This window comes from Rhincodon typus, chromosome 21 (assembly GCF_021869965.1).
Source record: "Rhincodon typus isolate 14 chromosome 21, sRhiTyp1.1, whole genome shotgun sequence".
Taxonomy (NCBI): domain Eukaryota; kingdom Metazoa; phylum Chordata; class Chondrichthyes; order Orectolobiformes; family Rhincodontidae; genus Rhincodon; species Rhincodon typus.
This window is the reverse complement of record NC_063352.1, coordinates 479,838-494,168: the sequence shown is the minus strand read 5'-3', so window position 1 is coordinate 494,168 and position 14,331 is coordinate 479,838. Positions and strand designations below refer to the sequence as shown.

The following is a 14,331-nucleotide window of genomic DNA, read 5'->3' as shown; positions in this document are numbered from 1 at the left end:
TAACTGGACATGTACAACTAAAATTAAGCAATACAGTAGTTATAGAATATAAGGAGTTAAATATTAAAAGTAAGACAACTTAGAATGAAAATCATGTGCTGTAGAGAATAATAGTATGACACACAATGCGAGGCTGTACCTCTGGGGAAACATGAAGCAATTGTAAGGCTGGCAGTATCTCCATTCAGAGTATTACATAACTGGACCGCGACATTGAGTGACCATAGTGTACTGAATGTCCTTTCTGCATTGAAGTTTCTATTTGAGCTTCACCTGAAGGTCTTTATAATTTATCCTGTTTCGATTCTTAGAGGTTGGATTTATAAGGCTTTTTGAAATTAAAGATTGTCTTTCACAAATTGTTTTAAATGAAAAACAGCAGTTACTTTTGAAAAATCATGAACCATTTCACATTAAAATTTGCTGTACTATGTCCACATTTTGTTTAAAAAATAAACATTTGGGCAGTTTTCTTACTTCTAGGGATCCAGAAACATCTGTGGAAGCATGGGCAGGGATCCGCAAGATCTATGTTCCAGCAGCATTCTCACATACTTGGTCCCATGACTAAAAAATTGTCACATCGTGCTGTGCCTAAGGAAAGGAAATCTGACGCATAGTTTAACTTTCTTTGTGTGGTATGTTACACAAAATGCTACTGTGCTCCAGTAGTGCTAGTTATTCCCAGAAAAGGGGAGTGTTATGAACAGTTGAAGATGCTGAGGTATTCTGAGGCCTAGTTTATGTGTAAGTGGCCCAGCGTGATTAATTCTGATATTTCCCACCTAAGAGGAAACACTCAATCTCTGATCAATGACTGTTTAACACCTCATGATTATTTTGACAATCTGTGAAAGAGCTCATTTAGAACACCAGACAATTGTGCTACCTCATGTTTTGTAATTGAAAATAATTTTGCACAATAGATTAGGGGTTTAATACTAGATGACTAGTTCAGGACAACAGGATTAATTTTTATCTACTGCAGTATTAAATCATTATTTAGGTAGTTGGTTTATTTCTTACAATAAAAGTCTGAATGTTTAATGGAGTTAATTTTTTACACTGGGAATGTAATAGCACGGAAACAGGAGTAGGCCCCTTCAGTAAGCCATTTAGCCCTTGAATTTGTTATTGCATTCAGTTACATCGAAGCTGACCTATTTCCTAACTCCATCCACCAGCCTTAGTTTTGTAACCATTTATACCTTTGCTGGACAAAAACGTATTAACCTCAGTTTTGAATTATTCAACTGACCTCACTTCAACAGCTTTATGAGCAGAGAGTCCTGACTTAAGACCACCCATACCACCCATGCTGAAAATGACATATATTGCCAAGGTGTATTGTCTGGCTGTCATCAGGACATTTTGTAAGAATACTGTTTCAAGGGTAAAAACAACATTTACACTGTATGAGAGGAGTATGGTGATTGGGGGTTGACAGTGAGTTCTGATTGGTGGAAGCATTGCCATGGACAATGTACCCATTAATTCGGATTGACAGTTAACAGTCAGGGGTTTGTTTAAATTTTATACCAAGCAGGTTGAGTCTGTTTTTCATACCGATCAGAGTTCACTTGCTAACCATCCAGCACTCTCCTCTCATACGGTATGAATATTGGTTTTCCTGTTAAATTATCATGATGAGGGCAAGACAAAAAGCTTTGACAAAATATGTAATTTTTAGCAATGCTCAAGTTCTGTAATACCTTACAATTTGACTACCCTTTCAATTAAGAAGTGCTTGCTGAAATTATCCCTATATACCTCGTTCTAATTTAGAGCTTAAAGCTTTTGTTCTAGACATCCACTGGAGGAATTAGCTTACAGTTATCTACCATAGCTTCAACACCTCATTTAGATCAGTTCTTAACCTATATTTAAGGGAGTACAAGTCTAGCCTATCTAATTCATTATTTTAATCCTTTTAATTATTATCTCATTCTTCTGACCCTGTGCTGTACTCTGTTCAAGCCCAGTATCACGTTTCTGGGTGTGCTGCCCAGAACTGAACACAGATTTATGAGCCTAACTAGAGTTCTATGTAATTGGAATAAAGCTTGCACCCCTTTGTATTCTAGCCTTCTTGAGAAAAAAGCCCAACATTCCTTTAGCCTTTTACGTTATTTATGTAACCTTTAATAGCTTTTGGTGAATATTGTATTTGGAAACCTATTTAAGTAAAGTTGGATAGTCCCAGAGGACATAGGGCTACTCTCTCATTAGAGGTGGTTTCACCTGAGGATCACCACACCTTGGGTGAGAGGAGAGATTGAGAGAAAGGACTGTCACAGTAACTTAAGCTGGTGTGGGATTTGAATACACACAGTTTACATCACTCTTCATTACAAGCCAGCTATCCAGCCAACTAAGTTAACTGAGTCCCTGGAACATTTATCTATCATTAAAATATATTGTTCAATATATTTCATCTCATCCATCACCACTACAGCCCAATATTCCACAAAGTATGGGATTGTGTCACGTAGTAACAAAAACAGAAGGCTGAGGAAAATTATGGCTATAACAGGTGGAAAACCACCAGGATCAGATGGTTTCCTTCCCAGTGATTTGAAGGAAACACATAACATCACTGTGGATGCTTGAACTATAATCTTCGAAAATATGGGAATTGTTCCTTTAGATTGGAAAATTGCACGTCATAGAGTCATACAGCACGGAAACAGACCCTTCGGTCCAACTCTTCCACGCTGACCAAATAACCCAATCTGACCTGGTCCCATTTGCCAGCATTTGGCCCATATCCCTGTAAACCCTTCCTATTCATATGCCCATCCAGATGCCTTTTAAATGTTATAGTTGTACCCGCCACCACCACCTCCTCTTGGAGCTCATTCCATTCACACGCTACCCTCTGTATGAAAAAGTTACCCCTCAGGTCTTTTTAAATCTTTCCCTTCTCACCTTAAACCTATGCTGTCTAATTTTTGGATTCCCCTACCCTAGGAAAAAGACCTCGGCTATTCACCCTATCCATGCCCCTCATGATTATATAAATCTCTATAAGGTCAGCCCTCAGCTGCTAACACTCTTAATGAAGATGAGAGAGGGAAACTACAGAATAATAGAACAGTTTGTCTAACATTTGTTGTTGGAAAATTGCTGCAGTCCAGAATCAAGCAAAGGATGATTAAATAGCTTGGAAATTTGCAACTGATCAGACAGACCCAGTAGGGATTTGTAAAGGGTATGTCATGCCAAGTGAACTTGATTGAATTTTTTAATTGACAATGAAAACAGTAAACAAAGGAATGTCTATGTATGTTATCTATATGGACCTCCAAAGGACATTTTCTAAAATGTAAAAAACTGAGCTGAAGTTAAAGCTCATATTGACCACATTATTGATCTGTTTATTTTCATTTACCTGTGGGATATGGGTATTGCTGACTGGCCAGCATTTATTGCCCATCCCTAGCTGCCCTTGAGCAGCCTTCTTGAACGCTGCAGTCCAGGAAACTAGGTAGGAAACTAGCTAAGCAGCAGAAGTAGGGAATAAGGATATTGGGCAGGTCCTGTATTTGACAGGATATATCTTATGAGCAAGAGTTCCAAGGGTCTGCGAGGACGAGGTCAGGTGTGGTTGCACACTGAAATTTCTGTTCTTGGATGGCATTGCTGCATCTCAATGCAATTTGAAAAGGAGAGTGGGTGAGGGTGCAGGTAGCCCTCAGACTCCAATGTATGCCTGTTCAGCTCATTGACCAGGATTTTAAGCAACAGTTTGAGATTCTCAATCAGAAGGCATTGAGAACTGGGTGTCTGGATATACCAGGCTGCGGTTGTCTTGAACACTAATAGCTAATGGATGCATTTGGTCAAAATATGTGAGAACAGGAGTCTTGTACTTAACTGCTCAACCAGTGACATAGTTGCCATCATGGTGCTACAGGACATGAATTTATGAACAGCAAATGGTAGGGTTCCTGGGAGGGTCGTAAAAATACAGGATCAGAAGTAGGACATTCAGCTCCTCTAGCCTCCTGTGCCATTATAAATCATGGCAGATCTTCTACTTTAATGCCATATTTTAGCACTGTCTCATATCCATTGACATCAGTAGTAATGAAAAATATATTAATATCTGTCTCGAACGTATTCAATAACGGAGTTTCCACAACCCTCTGGGAAGAACATTCCATGGGCCCACAATCCTATGAGTGAAGTGCCCCCTTATCTCAATCCTAAATGGTTTACATTTTATTCTGAGACTGCATCCCCTTGTTCCAAGCCTCACAGCCAGGGATACATCCTGTGTGCATTTGCACTGTCTATCCTATTAAGTATTTAATGAGTATCCATGAGATCTCATCTCATTCTTCTAAACTCTGTAGAATACAGGCACAGTCTCTTCACTCTGTCCTCATTGGACAATCCTCCCACCCCAGGAATCAGTCTGGTGAATGCCCGCTGCACTTCAACTGTGGCAGGTGTATCCTTCCATAGACAAAGGGACCCGAACTGCACACACACTCAAGACATGGTCACACCAGTGTTCTATTCAGTTGAAGCAAGATTTCTTTGCTGCTGTACTCAAATTACCTTGAGATAAAGATTAACGTACTGCCTACCTTTTAAATTGCTTGCTGCACCTGCTTCCGTGACTTAGGAACAAGGTGACCTAGGTCCCTTGGACATCAACACTTTCCATATTACTTAAGAAGTACTCTACACCCTTGTTCCTCCTACCAGCGTGGATAACCTGATCCTACTTATACTATTATATTCCGTCTGCAATGGTCCTGCCTGCCCACTCACTCAGCTTGTCTAAATCCCCCTGAAGCCTCTTTAGTTCTTCCTCACAACTCATTCCCATCAAGTTTTATATTATCTCCAATTATAATTAGCTTGCACATCCAAGTTATTGATATAGGTTGAGAACACCTGGGCCCTGTGATGATGCTGTCACTTTAAAAATGTTATTTCGTCCTTGGTTTTTTTTGAAGAGAGGTTGTAAAGGCAGAGGTGGAGAAGAGTCAAGGGAGTAAAAGTTTAACAATGGAAGGGGAGTGGTTAGTTCTCCCCGTTCAGGCTTTTTCTGGGGTTTTTTGTGCTGTGGCAGTCACAAGATGTTTTGAGTACGAGAAGTGTTGCAAGCTTCAGTAAAGGATTCCTCTGACTGTCTCTGAAATTTCTCTCTGGATGTTGTTCCCTCCTGCCTGTAAGAATCTGTGTTTGAATTTACTTTTTTGCCAAGAGGTGTGTTTATGAGATGTTACTATATTGGAACAGTTAATTAGTTAAGTTGCTGTATCAGGTTGGTTAGGTTTTTCAATTGTTAAATTACTCTAAGCTCCGTTTTCTTTCATTCCTGCTTCAACTGTAGTGTTTAAATAAATTTTGTTTTGTATAGAGCTGAGTGATTTGACCAGTTGCTTCACACCTGGAGCACCCACTTACATCTGCCTTCAAAATAAGAAAAAGTTAGGGTCTAGGCTACCTTCTTAAAATATTTTGAGGGGGTTTGGCCTGGTCCATAACAGCCCAAGCACTAATCTTTGATGTACTCAGTGGTCACAGCCTGCCAACTGAGAATGACCCATTTGTTATTCCTTTCTGCTTTCTGTCTGTTATCCAATCCTCAATCCATGATAATCTATTACCCGCAACCCCAAGCACTTTAATTTAGTTTGATAAAGTGGGACTTTATCAGAAATCTTCTGAAAATCCAAATACACAACATCCACTGGTTCCCCCTTCTCAACTATGCAGGTGGCATCATCACAAAACTCATATTAAATTTGTCAGACATGATATCTCCTTCAAAAATACATGATGACTGCCCAATCAGACAATTATTTTCTAAACATCCAGTAATCATGTTCTTTATAATCAATTCTAGTATTTTCCGTACTATTGATGTCAATCTAGTAAGTCTTTAGGTCCCTGCTTTCTCTCTCCTCTCAAACAGTGAAGATGTGTTTGTAACCTTCCAATCTGTAGGCACCATTGCAGAACTAATCAAATTTTGAAAGCGATTACCACTGCATCCACTATCTCTGTATCCTTCTCTTTCAAAGCTTGGTTGTGAAGGTCATTGGATCCCAAGTATTTGTACATTTTCAGTCCCATTAATTTCTCCAGTGCTACATGCTACTAATACTAATCTCTTTCAGTTCCACAATTACACTTAACCCCTGGATCTTAATATTTCAGGGAGACTTTGTTTTCGTCTGTGAAGACAGTCACAAAGCACTATTTAACTTCTCTGTCATTTCTCTGTTTCCTATTAAATTCTGTGATCTCTGCCTGTTTTGACCCACATTTGTCTTTGGTAATCTTCTCCTTTTTACATCCTTATAGAAGCTGACACAATCTGTTTTTATATTTCTTGCTATTTTACATTCTTTTTCTATCTTATTTTTCTTTATAATTTCTTGGTCCAACTTTTCTGAATTCTAATACCCTCCAATCCTCAGGCTTACAATGTTTTTGCCAACTCTATAAGCCTCCTCATTTTATCTAATACTATGATTTCCTTTGTTAGTCGTGGCTGTCTCATTTCCTTGTTGGGTATTTTTGCATTAAAGAAATATATATTTTTGAAAACAAGCATTAATTCTTTAAAAATAGCCATTGCCTATCTGCCATCAAATCTTCTAATAAAACAAACAACTGTGGATGCTGAAGATCTGAAATGAAAACAGAGGTTGCTGGAGAAATTCAGCAAGTTTGACAGCATCTGTGGAGAGAAAGCAGATTTAACATTTGGAGTCCAGTGACCCTTCTTCAGAACTGATAGTAGCTAGGAAAAGCTTGTGTATATGCTAATGACTCGGGATGGGGATGAAGGGAGGATGAGTGGATAGATGGAGACAGAGCCCAGAGGGAGAGAAAGAAAGTTAAGCTGACAAATAATAATAAACCAGGGAAGGAGAGACGCTGATAATGGAGACAGTGAGTAGGTGAAAATGGGTTAGCTGTGCTGAATGTACCCCATGTCATGACAAGGCCTGGTTGTGGAACTGGGTAAAGGACATGGAAGGAGGTGTTCAGGTTTTAAAATTATTGAACTTGATATTGAGTCCTGAAGGCTGCATTGTCCCCAAACAGAAAGTGAGATGCTGTTCTTCCATGTTGCGCTGAGCCTAGCTGGAGCACTGCAGCCATCCATAAAAATGACCCCAAGCTTCCATTTACCTGCCACTTCAACATACCACCAACATTTCTGTCTCAGGCCTGTTGCAGTGCTCAAGTGAAGCTCAGCACAAGCAAGATTTAAAATCTTAATTTAAGATTGAACTGTATCTTTTTCTAACTTAACGAAAAATTCTGTCATACTATGGTCATTATTCCCTGAAGGTTAATTTACAACAAGATTATTAATTAGCCCTTTCTCATTGTATAATACTATATTTAGAATAACCAGTGCCCTAGTTGGATCCTCAACATATTGCTCCTGCAAACTAGCTCAAGCACATTCTAGAATGCATCCTCCAAATGTCCTCATTTGAGTTACCAGTCTATATTTAGATTGAAGCCACCAATGATTTCCATGTATATTTCTAACTTCTGATTTTTACTGTAAACTATATTACCACTGATGTTTGGTGCCCTACAAACCATTCCTAACAACTTTTACTGTCCTTTGTTGTTTTTTAGCTCCACCCAAACAGATTGTACATCCTGTTCTTCTGGTCAGATGTCATCTAACAGTAATGCATTGATCCCCTCAGCATTACCCCATTTTCTTTTCTTTTTTGTATGTCCTTTTGTATTTTAAATGTCAAATATCCTTTCAATTTCAGTTCTTAGTCTTAGTACCCTGCAGTTATGTATTTTAATAGCAATTAAATCATAACCTTTTATTTCTACTAGTACCATTAATTTACCTACTTGTTTGTGAATGCTGCTCTCTTTTGCAGATAGAGTGCTTTTAATTCTGCCTCTTTAACACTATTCTGTAATTTAGAGTCATAGAGTCCTACAGCATGGAGACAGGCCTATGGCCCAAACTGGTCCATGCCAACCAAAATGTCTATGCATGCTAAGCCCCTTTCCCTGCACTTGGCCCATATCCTTCTAAACCTTTCCTATCAATGTATTTGTCTAAATACCTTTTAAATGTTGTTAATGTACCCATCCCAACCACTTCCACCAGTAGCTCATTCCATTTGCGTACCACCCCTCTGTGTAAAAACATTGCCCCTCAGGTTCCCATGTATTCTTTCCCCTCTTACCTTAAATTGATGCCCTCTCGTCCTCCATTCCCTAACCGTGGGAGAAAGACTAAGTGCATTCACCCTAGCGGTGTCTCTCGTGATTTTATACACTTCAATAAGATCCCCCTCAGTCTCGTACGTTCTAAAGAAAACAGTCCAACCTCTCCCTACAACCCAGTCCCTAGAGTCCTGGCAACACCCTTGTAAATTTCTCCTTCACTCTTTCCAGTTTAATCACATCCTTCCTATACAAATGTGACCAAAACTGAACACAATACTCCAAGTGCAGCCTCACCAACATTCTGTACAACTGCAACATAACTTCCCAACTTCTGTACAGAATGCCCTGACTGATGAAGGCCAATGTGCCAAAAGCCTTCTTCACTGCCCTGTCTACCTGTGACTCCACTTTCAGAGAACCGTGCACCTGAATTCCAAGGTCTCTGTTCTACTACATTTCTTAAGGCCCTACCATTCACCATGAAACTCCTACCTTGATTTGACTTTCCAAAATGCAACACCTCACCCTTATCTATGCTAAACTCCATTTGCCATTTCTCGGCCCACTTCCCAAGCTGATCAAGATCCTGCAGTTTCTGATAACCTTCCTCACTGTCCACGATACTGCCTGTTTTAGTGTCATCTGCAAACTTCCTAACCATGCCTTGTACATTCTCATCCAAATCATCGATGTAGATAACAAACAGCAATGGGCCCAGCACTAACAGCTGAGGCACACCACTAGGCACAGCCTCTAGTCTGACATTCGACCCTGATTCTGTTTCTGCTGCCTTCTATGTTTTTTACCAGCTTTCCTACTTCTGATAATTAGCTATATTTTTATTCTACCCACTTAATTTCTCATCCCCCTGACAAGCGAGGTTAAACCCTCCCCAACATCATGAGCAAATCTCCCCAGGAGGATGTTAGTCCCTAAGGTGTAACCCATTCTCCATTTCTTCTCCTTCCGGAGAAGTTCGCACCTTCCTCAGAATCAGTACCAATGCCCCAGAAATCTAAAAGCTTCCCACCTGCACCATTCTTCTAGCCCTGTGATCATTTACTTAATCTTCCTATTTTTACACTCACTAGCACATGGTACTGGCAGCAATCCCGAGATTATTGCCTTAGAGGCCCTGCAATAGAGTTCCTTGCCTAGTTCCCTAAATTCTAAATTCATAGCCTATGTTGTTGCTGCCAATGTGGACCATGGCCTCTGACTCTTCACCCTCCCTCTCCCCAAAAAAAAAGTGACGTGCTGCTATTCTGTGACATCCTAGACTTTGGCACTATAGAAGAAATATGCTATCTTGAAATTACATCTACAGCCTCAGTAACACCTGTCTACTCCCGTAATGATCAAATCACCCACCACTACTGCCCTTGCACGCTGCTTCCTCATCACCTGTGCAGCCAATCTGCTGGTGATGTTAAAAACCTGGTTCTCACCACACTCTTTTGATCAATCATTGCCCTCATCAGCATCCACATTGGAAAGCCAGTTAATGAGTGAGGGTCTCCTGCACTACCTGCTAGGTCTTAAACTGTGTGTGACTAGTTTCTCAGACACAATGCTCAGATAGTTCTCAGCTTTATGGATAGATCACAGTGACTACAGCCACCAGTCAAGTTCCAAAACCCAGAGCTCAGGTTTTCCAACTTGAAGAAGGCACTTTGCACACATGTATTTGTCTAGGCCATTTGAATCATTTACAACTCCCCATATGGCGCAAGATGGTCATTCCACTCAGTTGAGCTACCCTGCAATGCCTTAAGCCTATTTACCTTAAACTAGAGATGAGAAAGCAAAAAGTAAAATTACTCGCCATTCAGTTTCATTGCTGACTCTACTTTTTTTAGGGTTGTTTTCTCAGTCACTTCCCTGAGTGCCTGACTCGGGATCCTTTTCACCTGCTCCTCTGGCTGATGTGGACTGTCTGACTCAAGTCCCTCCTCTCAACCTGCTCTGATTGATGCTGCTGTCTGCCTGTCTCAGTGTCTGTTTTTGCCCACTCCCCTAGGTGCTGCTGACTGCCTGTAACAGGCTCCCTCTCTTGTCGCTGTTGGCATCACTTGCGCGTAAGAAATTGGATGGCCCAGTGCAGACACAGACCTCCCCATTGATAGATTCACTCACATGTAGGGAGTTATCTGTATCACCACCATGACCATGCCCCCACCTGCCCCCATATCCCCCACCGGCAATCACTCACTAACCAGTATGACTTCTGCCTAGGAAATTATCTGTATCAGACAGATGTTCACAACCCACGAACAACAATTATCTGTATCATCAAGACAAAGCAGCCAGATTCCTGACCAGAAAAAGCTTCATGCTTTACATTCAATGTCCCATTGGTCCATGCTTCTGAGAACTACATAGGAAAACAGGAACAAGTAGGCCGTTCAGCCCCTTGACACTATTCCATCTTTCAGGTAGGTCATGGCTAATCTGTGGCCTAACTCCATGTACCTGCCTTTGATCCATATCCTGTAATAGTTTTGCTTAACCAATATTTACTTTTTTTAGATTTAAATTTAATGACTGATCCTGCATCCACCGTTGGTTGTAGAAGAGAGTTCCAAACATCTACCATCTTTTGTGCATAGAAATGTTTCCTCACATCTCTCCTGAATAGTTTGGCCCTAATCCTCAGACTATTCCCCCTAGTTCTAGAATCAATGCAAATAGTTTATCTACCATGACTTTTCCTGTTCATATCTTGAAGACTTCGATCAGATTACCTTTAATCTTTTAATTTCCAGAGAATGCAGGCCTATTTTGTATATTCTCTCCTTATCATTTAACCCCTGAAGTCCAGTTATTGTTCCTGCAAACCCACAGTGTACTCCCTCCAAAGCTATTATATCCTTTCTAAGGTGTGGTGCTCAGATCTGCTTCAACAGTGGTCTAACCAGGGTTTGTGTAACTGCAGCATAACTTCTGCATCCTTATACTCCAGCCCTCTAGATTCGGAGACACTATGCAAACCGGGGAGATAGAGAGAAGCTAGTTCAATCAGTTGGAGCATCAATGATTATGGGGAGTCTACAAACTAGAGACAGACCTTTCAGGAGTGAAGTTAGCCAGTGTCTCCATACACAAAGGACAGTAGAAGTTTGGGACCTTCTGTGAACCTGAATCAAATGCACATGTGCTGGAGAAACTCAGAAAGTCCAGAAGCATCTTTAGAAGGAGAAACAGAGTTAACATTTCAAGTCTGATTTGACTCTTCTTCAGAGTTGTATGGAGTTGGGTTGTAAAAAGCTGTAAATGCTGAAAGAGGCTCAAAGAGTTGCCCTACTCCTGTTCATGTAATATGCTCAACATTGTGCTATTGAAGCATGTGTTCTGAATTGAAACAGCTGGAGAAAAAAGAGCAACAGAACATCAGAGCTGTTTAAATCAATTTCCTTTCACAGCAGGCCGAAACTAGACAGGTTATTAAAATTAAAAAGTACATGAACAAATTTTTCATGTTTTTGAATGTGTCCGATTGTGTTCTTACAGGTTCGCTGTGATCCAGAAATACAAGAACTACGGCAGTGGCAGAAAGAACTAAGAGAAGAGAACAAAGGTCTTAAGAAAAAAATAATTAAATTTTGGGCTGATCAGGAGTCTAAAGGTAATATCAGTTTGTATCAAAACTTGAACTTCAGTGCATTGTATAAGATAATTTAACAGATTTCTGGAAGGTAATAATATCCTAAGATAAATGTGACATTAAGTTATCATTTCATCCTTTTTTTCAGTCAATACTAATTTATTCCAGCCAACTGAGATCATTTAGTCACTGTTGCATAGTTCCTTTCAGTTATAAATAACTGCCATTGTAATCCAGAAACTGGATTAATACGGAAACATTTCAAATTCTCCACATCAGTTGGTGGACATAATTCTAAATAAAACTGGAATAAAGAGCTAATCTTCGTATTAGTGACCATGAAATTACAAAATTTTGGTAAATATTCATCTGTTTAATGAATGTCCTTCTGTGGAGAAGATCTGCAATCTTTACCAGGCCTGGCCTACATGTGACTCCAGACCCATAGAGATGTGATAGGCTTATAGTTACTGTCTCAAGTGGCTTAAAAAGTCATTCAGTTGTCTTAAATATCTAATGAAGGGGGATAAATAATAATTAAATCAGACCAATCACCCACTGTGAGTATACTTATACCACCAGGGCTACAGCAGATCAAAATGGGCACCTGTTCAAGGGCATTTAAGGAATGGCTATAAATATGATGTTCATGTTTCAAAAATACATTATAAAGGGAAAAAAAGGCCTGAAAATATGGCAGCTTTCAAAATGGACAGACAATAACTCCACCGGATTGTTCTTGGAGATTATGTTTCGGTGACACAAATACCAGGAGCACAAATAATGGCAAAATCTTGGTACCTGTTTTGGAACCAGGAGAAAGAATGAGAACAGCAATTCCCTTTCATAAATCTGCATTGATTCTGCCAAAACAGAGTATGATTTTCTAAATGAGACAACACAGTATGGAGATGGAGGAACACAAGCCATTCTAAATGACCTATTACCTCATCCCTAATGTTGTTCTATTTTCCTTACCACTGATGTCAGGCTACATGATCGATAGGTCTGTATGGTGCTCCCAAGTGTCTTCGTCCATTTCTGAATAGCAATTTACATTTACTACCATTCAATCCATAGACAATAATCTACTAGAATTTAGGGAATTCCGGAAGATGCAGTCTAATGCATCCACAATCTCTGTAGCCACCTCTTAAAAAATCAGGCAGCAGGAGAGCTACCCAGTGCCTGTTCTTCTTCCGTCCCTTCCTTCCTTCAATTACGATTCATTGCTTCTTTATAGGTGGCAGTCAGCAAAACCAATTCATCTGATGCAAACTTTCCCTTTCCCATTCTCATATAATTGTTAGAAACCCCAGAAACTCTTAAACCTAACGTAATTGGTCTTTTAGAATCCCTACAGTGTGGAAACAGGCCCTTTGGCCCAACAAGTCCATACCGACCCTCAGAATATCCAACCCAGACCCATTCCCCTATAACCCACCTAATCTACAAATCCCTGAACACTATGGACAATTTAGCATGGCCAATTCACCTACCCTGCACATCTTTGGACTGTGGGAGGAAACCCATGCAGGGACAGGGAGAGCGTGCAAACTCCGCACAGACAGTCGCCCGAGGGTGGAATTGAGCCTGGCGCTAACCACTGAGCCACTGTGCGGCCCCTATTTAATGGTGATCTGAGTGATAGCAATTGCTGAGCAACTGATCTGGACCCTAAAAATTTAATTTAATTTAATTTTTGTGAAATGTTGCTAAGTGTTTCCCCAATGATTAGTTGTTAGATTTTCTTAACTAGGCTTTTAAATTGTTTTAAAACATTTTAATATTTGCTCATGATATTTCAACTTTTACTATAAAATCCTTTGCATGTCCCAATCTTTATCTTGTTCACTGTGAAATGTTCAAAAAGTGATTTGATTGTTAGTGCTTTTCATTTCCTGGTTCTGTAAGAATTATTTAATTTGATTGACTGCGTCAACAGCTTGTTGACATCATTGTAGTTCATCATTGGGAATCCCCAATAAAGAATGCAACAAGAACAAAGGGAATAGGAACACGAGTAAATTATACACACCAGCAGCCTGCACCACCATTGTACATGATCATGCCTGTTTTTCGACATCAACTCCACTTTCCCGTCCATTCCTCAGTTCCCTGAGAGACCAAATTTCCCAGCCTTAAATATATTCAACAGTGGAGCATCCACATCCCTCCAGTGTAGAGAATTTCAAGCATTCACAATCCTTTGAATGAAGTAATTTCTCCTCATCTCGATTATCCCCTTGTCCTGAGACTGTGGCCCCATGTTTTAGTTTCCCCAGTCTGGAGTAAACAACCTCTTAGTCTCAAACCTTTTCAGGCCATTCAAAATCCTGTACATTTAAAATGTGGTCATTGCTCATTCTTCCAAATGCAGGCTAGAAAAAAGTGCACATCAAGAGGAAAATTTCTTGCCACGGAACTTTCAGTACAATTTAAGATAGTAGGAACTGCCGATGCTGGAGTCTGAGATAACAAGATGTAGAGCTGGATGAACACAGCAGGCCAGGCAGCATCGGAGGAGCAGGAAAGCTGAC

The 14,331-nt window shown here is 40.1% G+C and overlaps 1 protein-coding gene across 1 annotated transcript in view; it reads left to right on the top strand.

Annotated features, from left to right (window-relative positions):
- The window catches only part of iqck (IQ motif containing K), a 65,895-nt gene that overhangs the window by 39,126 nt on the left and 12,438 nt on the right, over positions 1-14,331 (top strand). Inside the window, exon 7 of the mRNA XM_048609615.1 lies at positions 11,698-11,812. Within this exon, the coding sequence (XP_048465572.1) occupies positions 11,698-11,812 (115 nt within the window). The remainder of the gene's footprint in view (positions 1-11,697; positions 11,813-14,331) is intronic.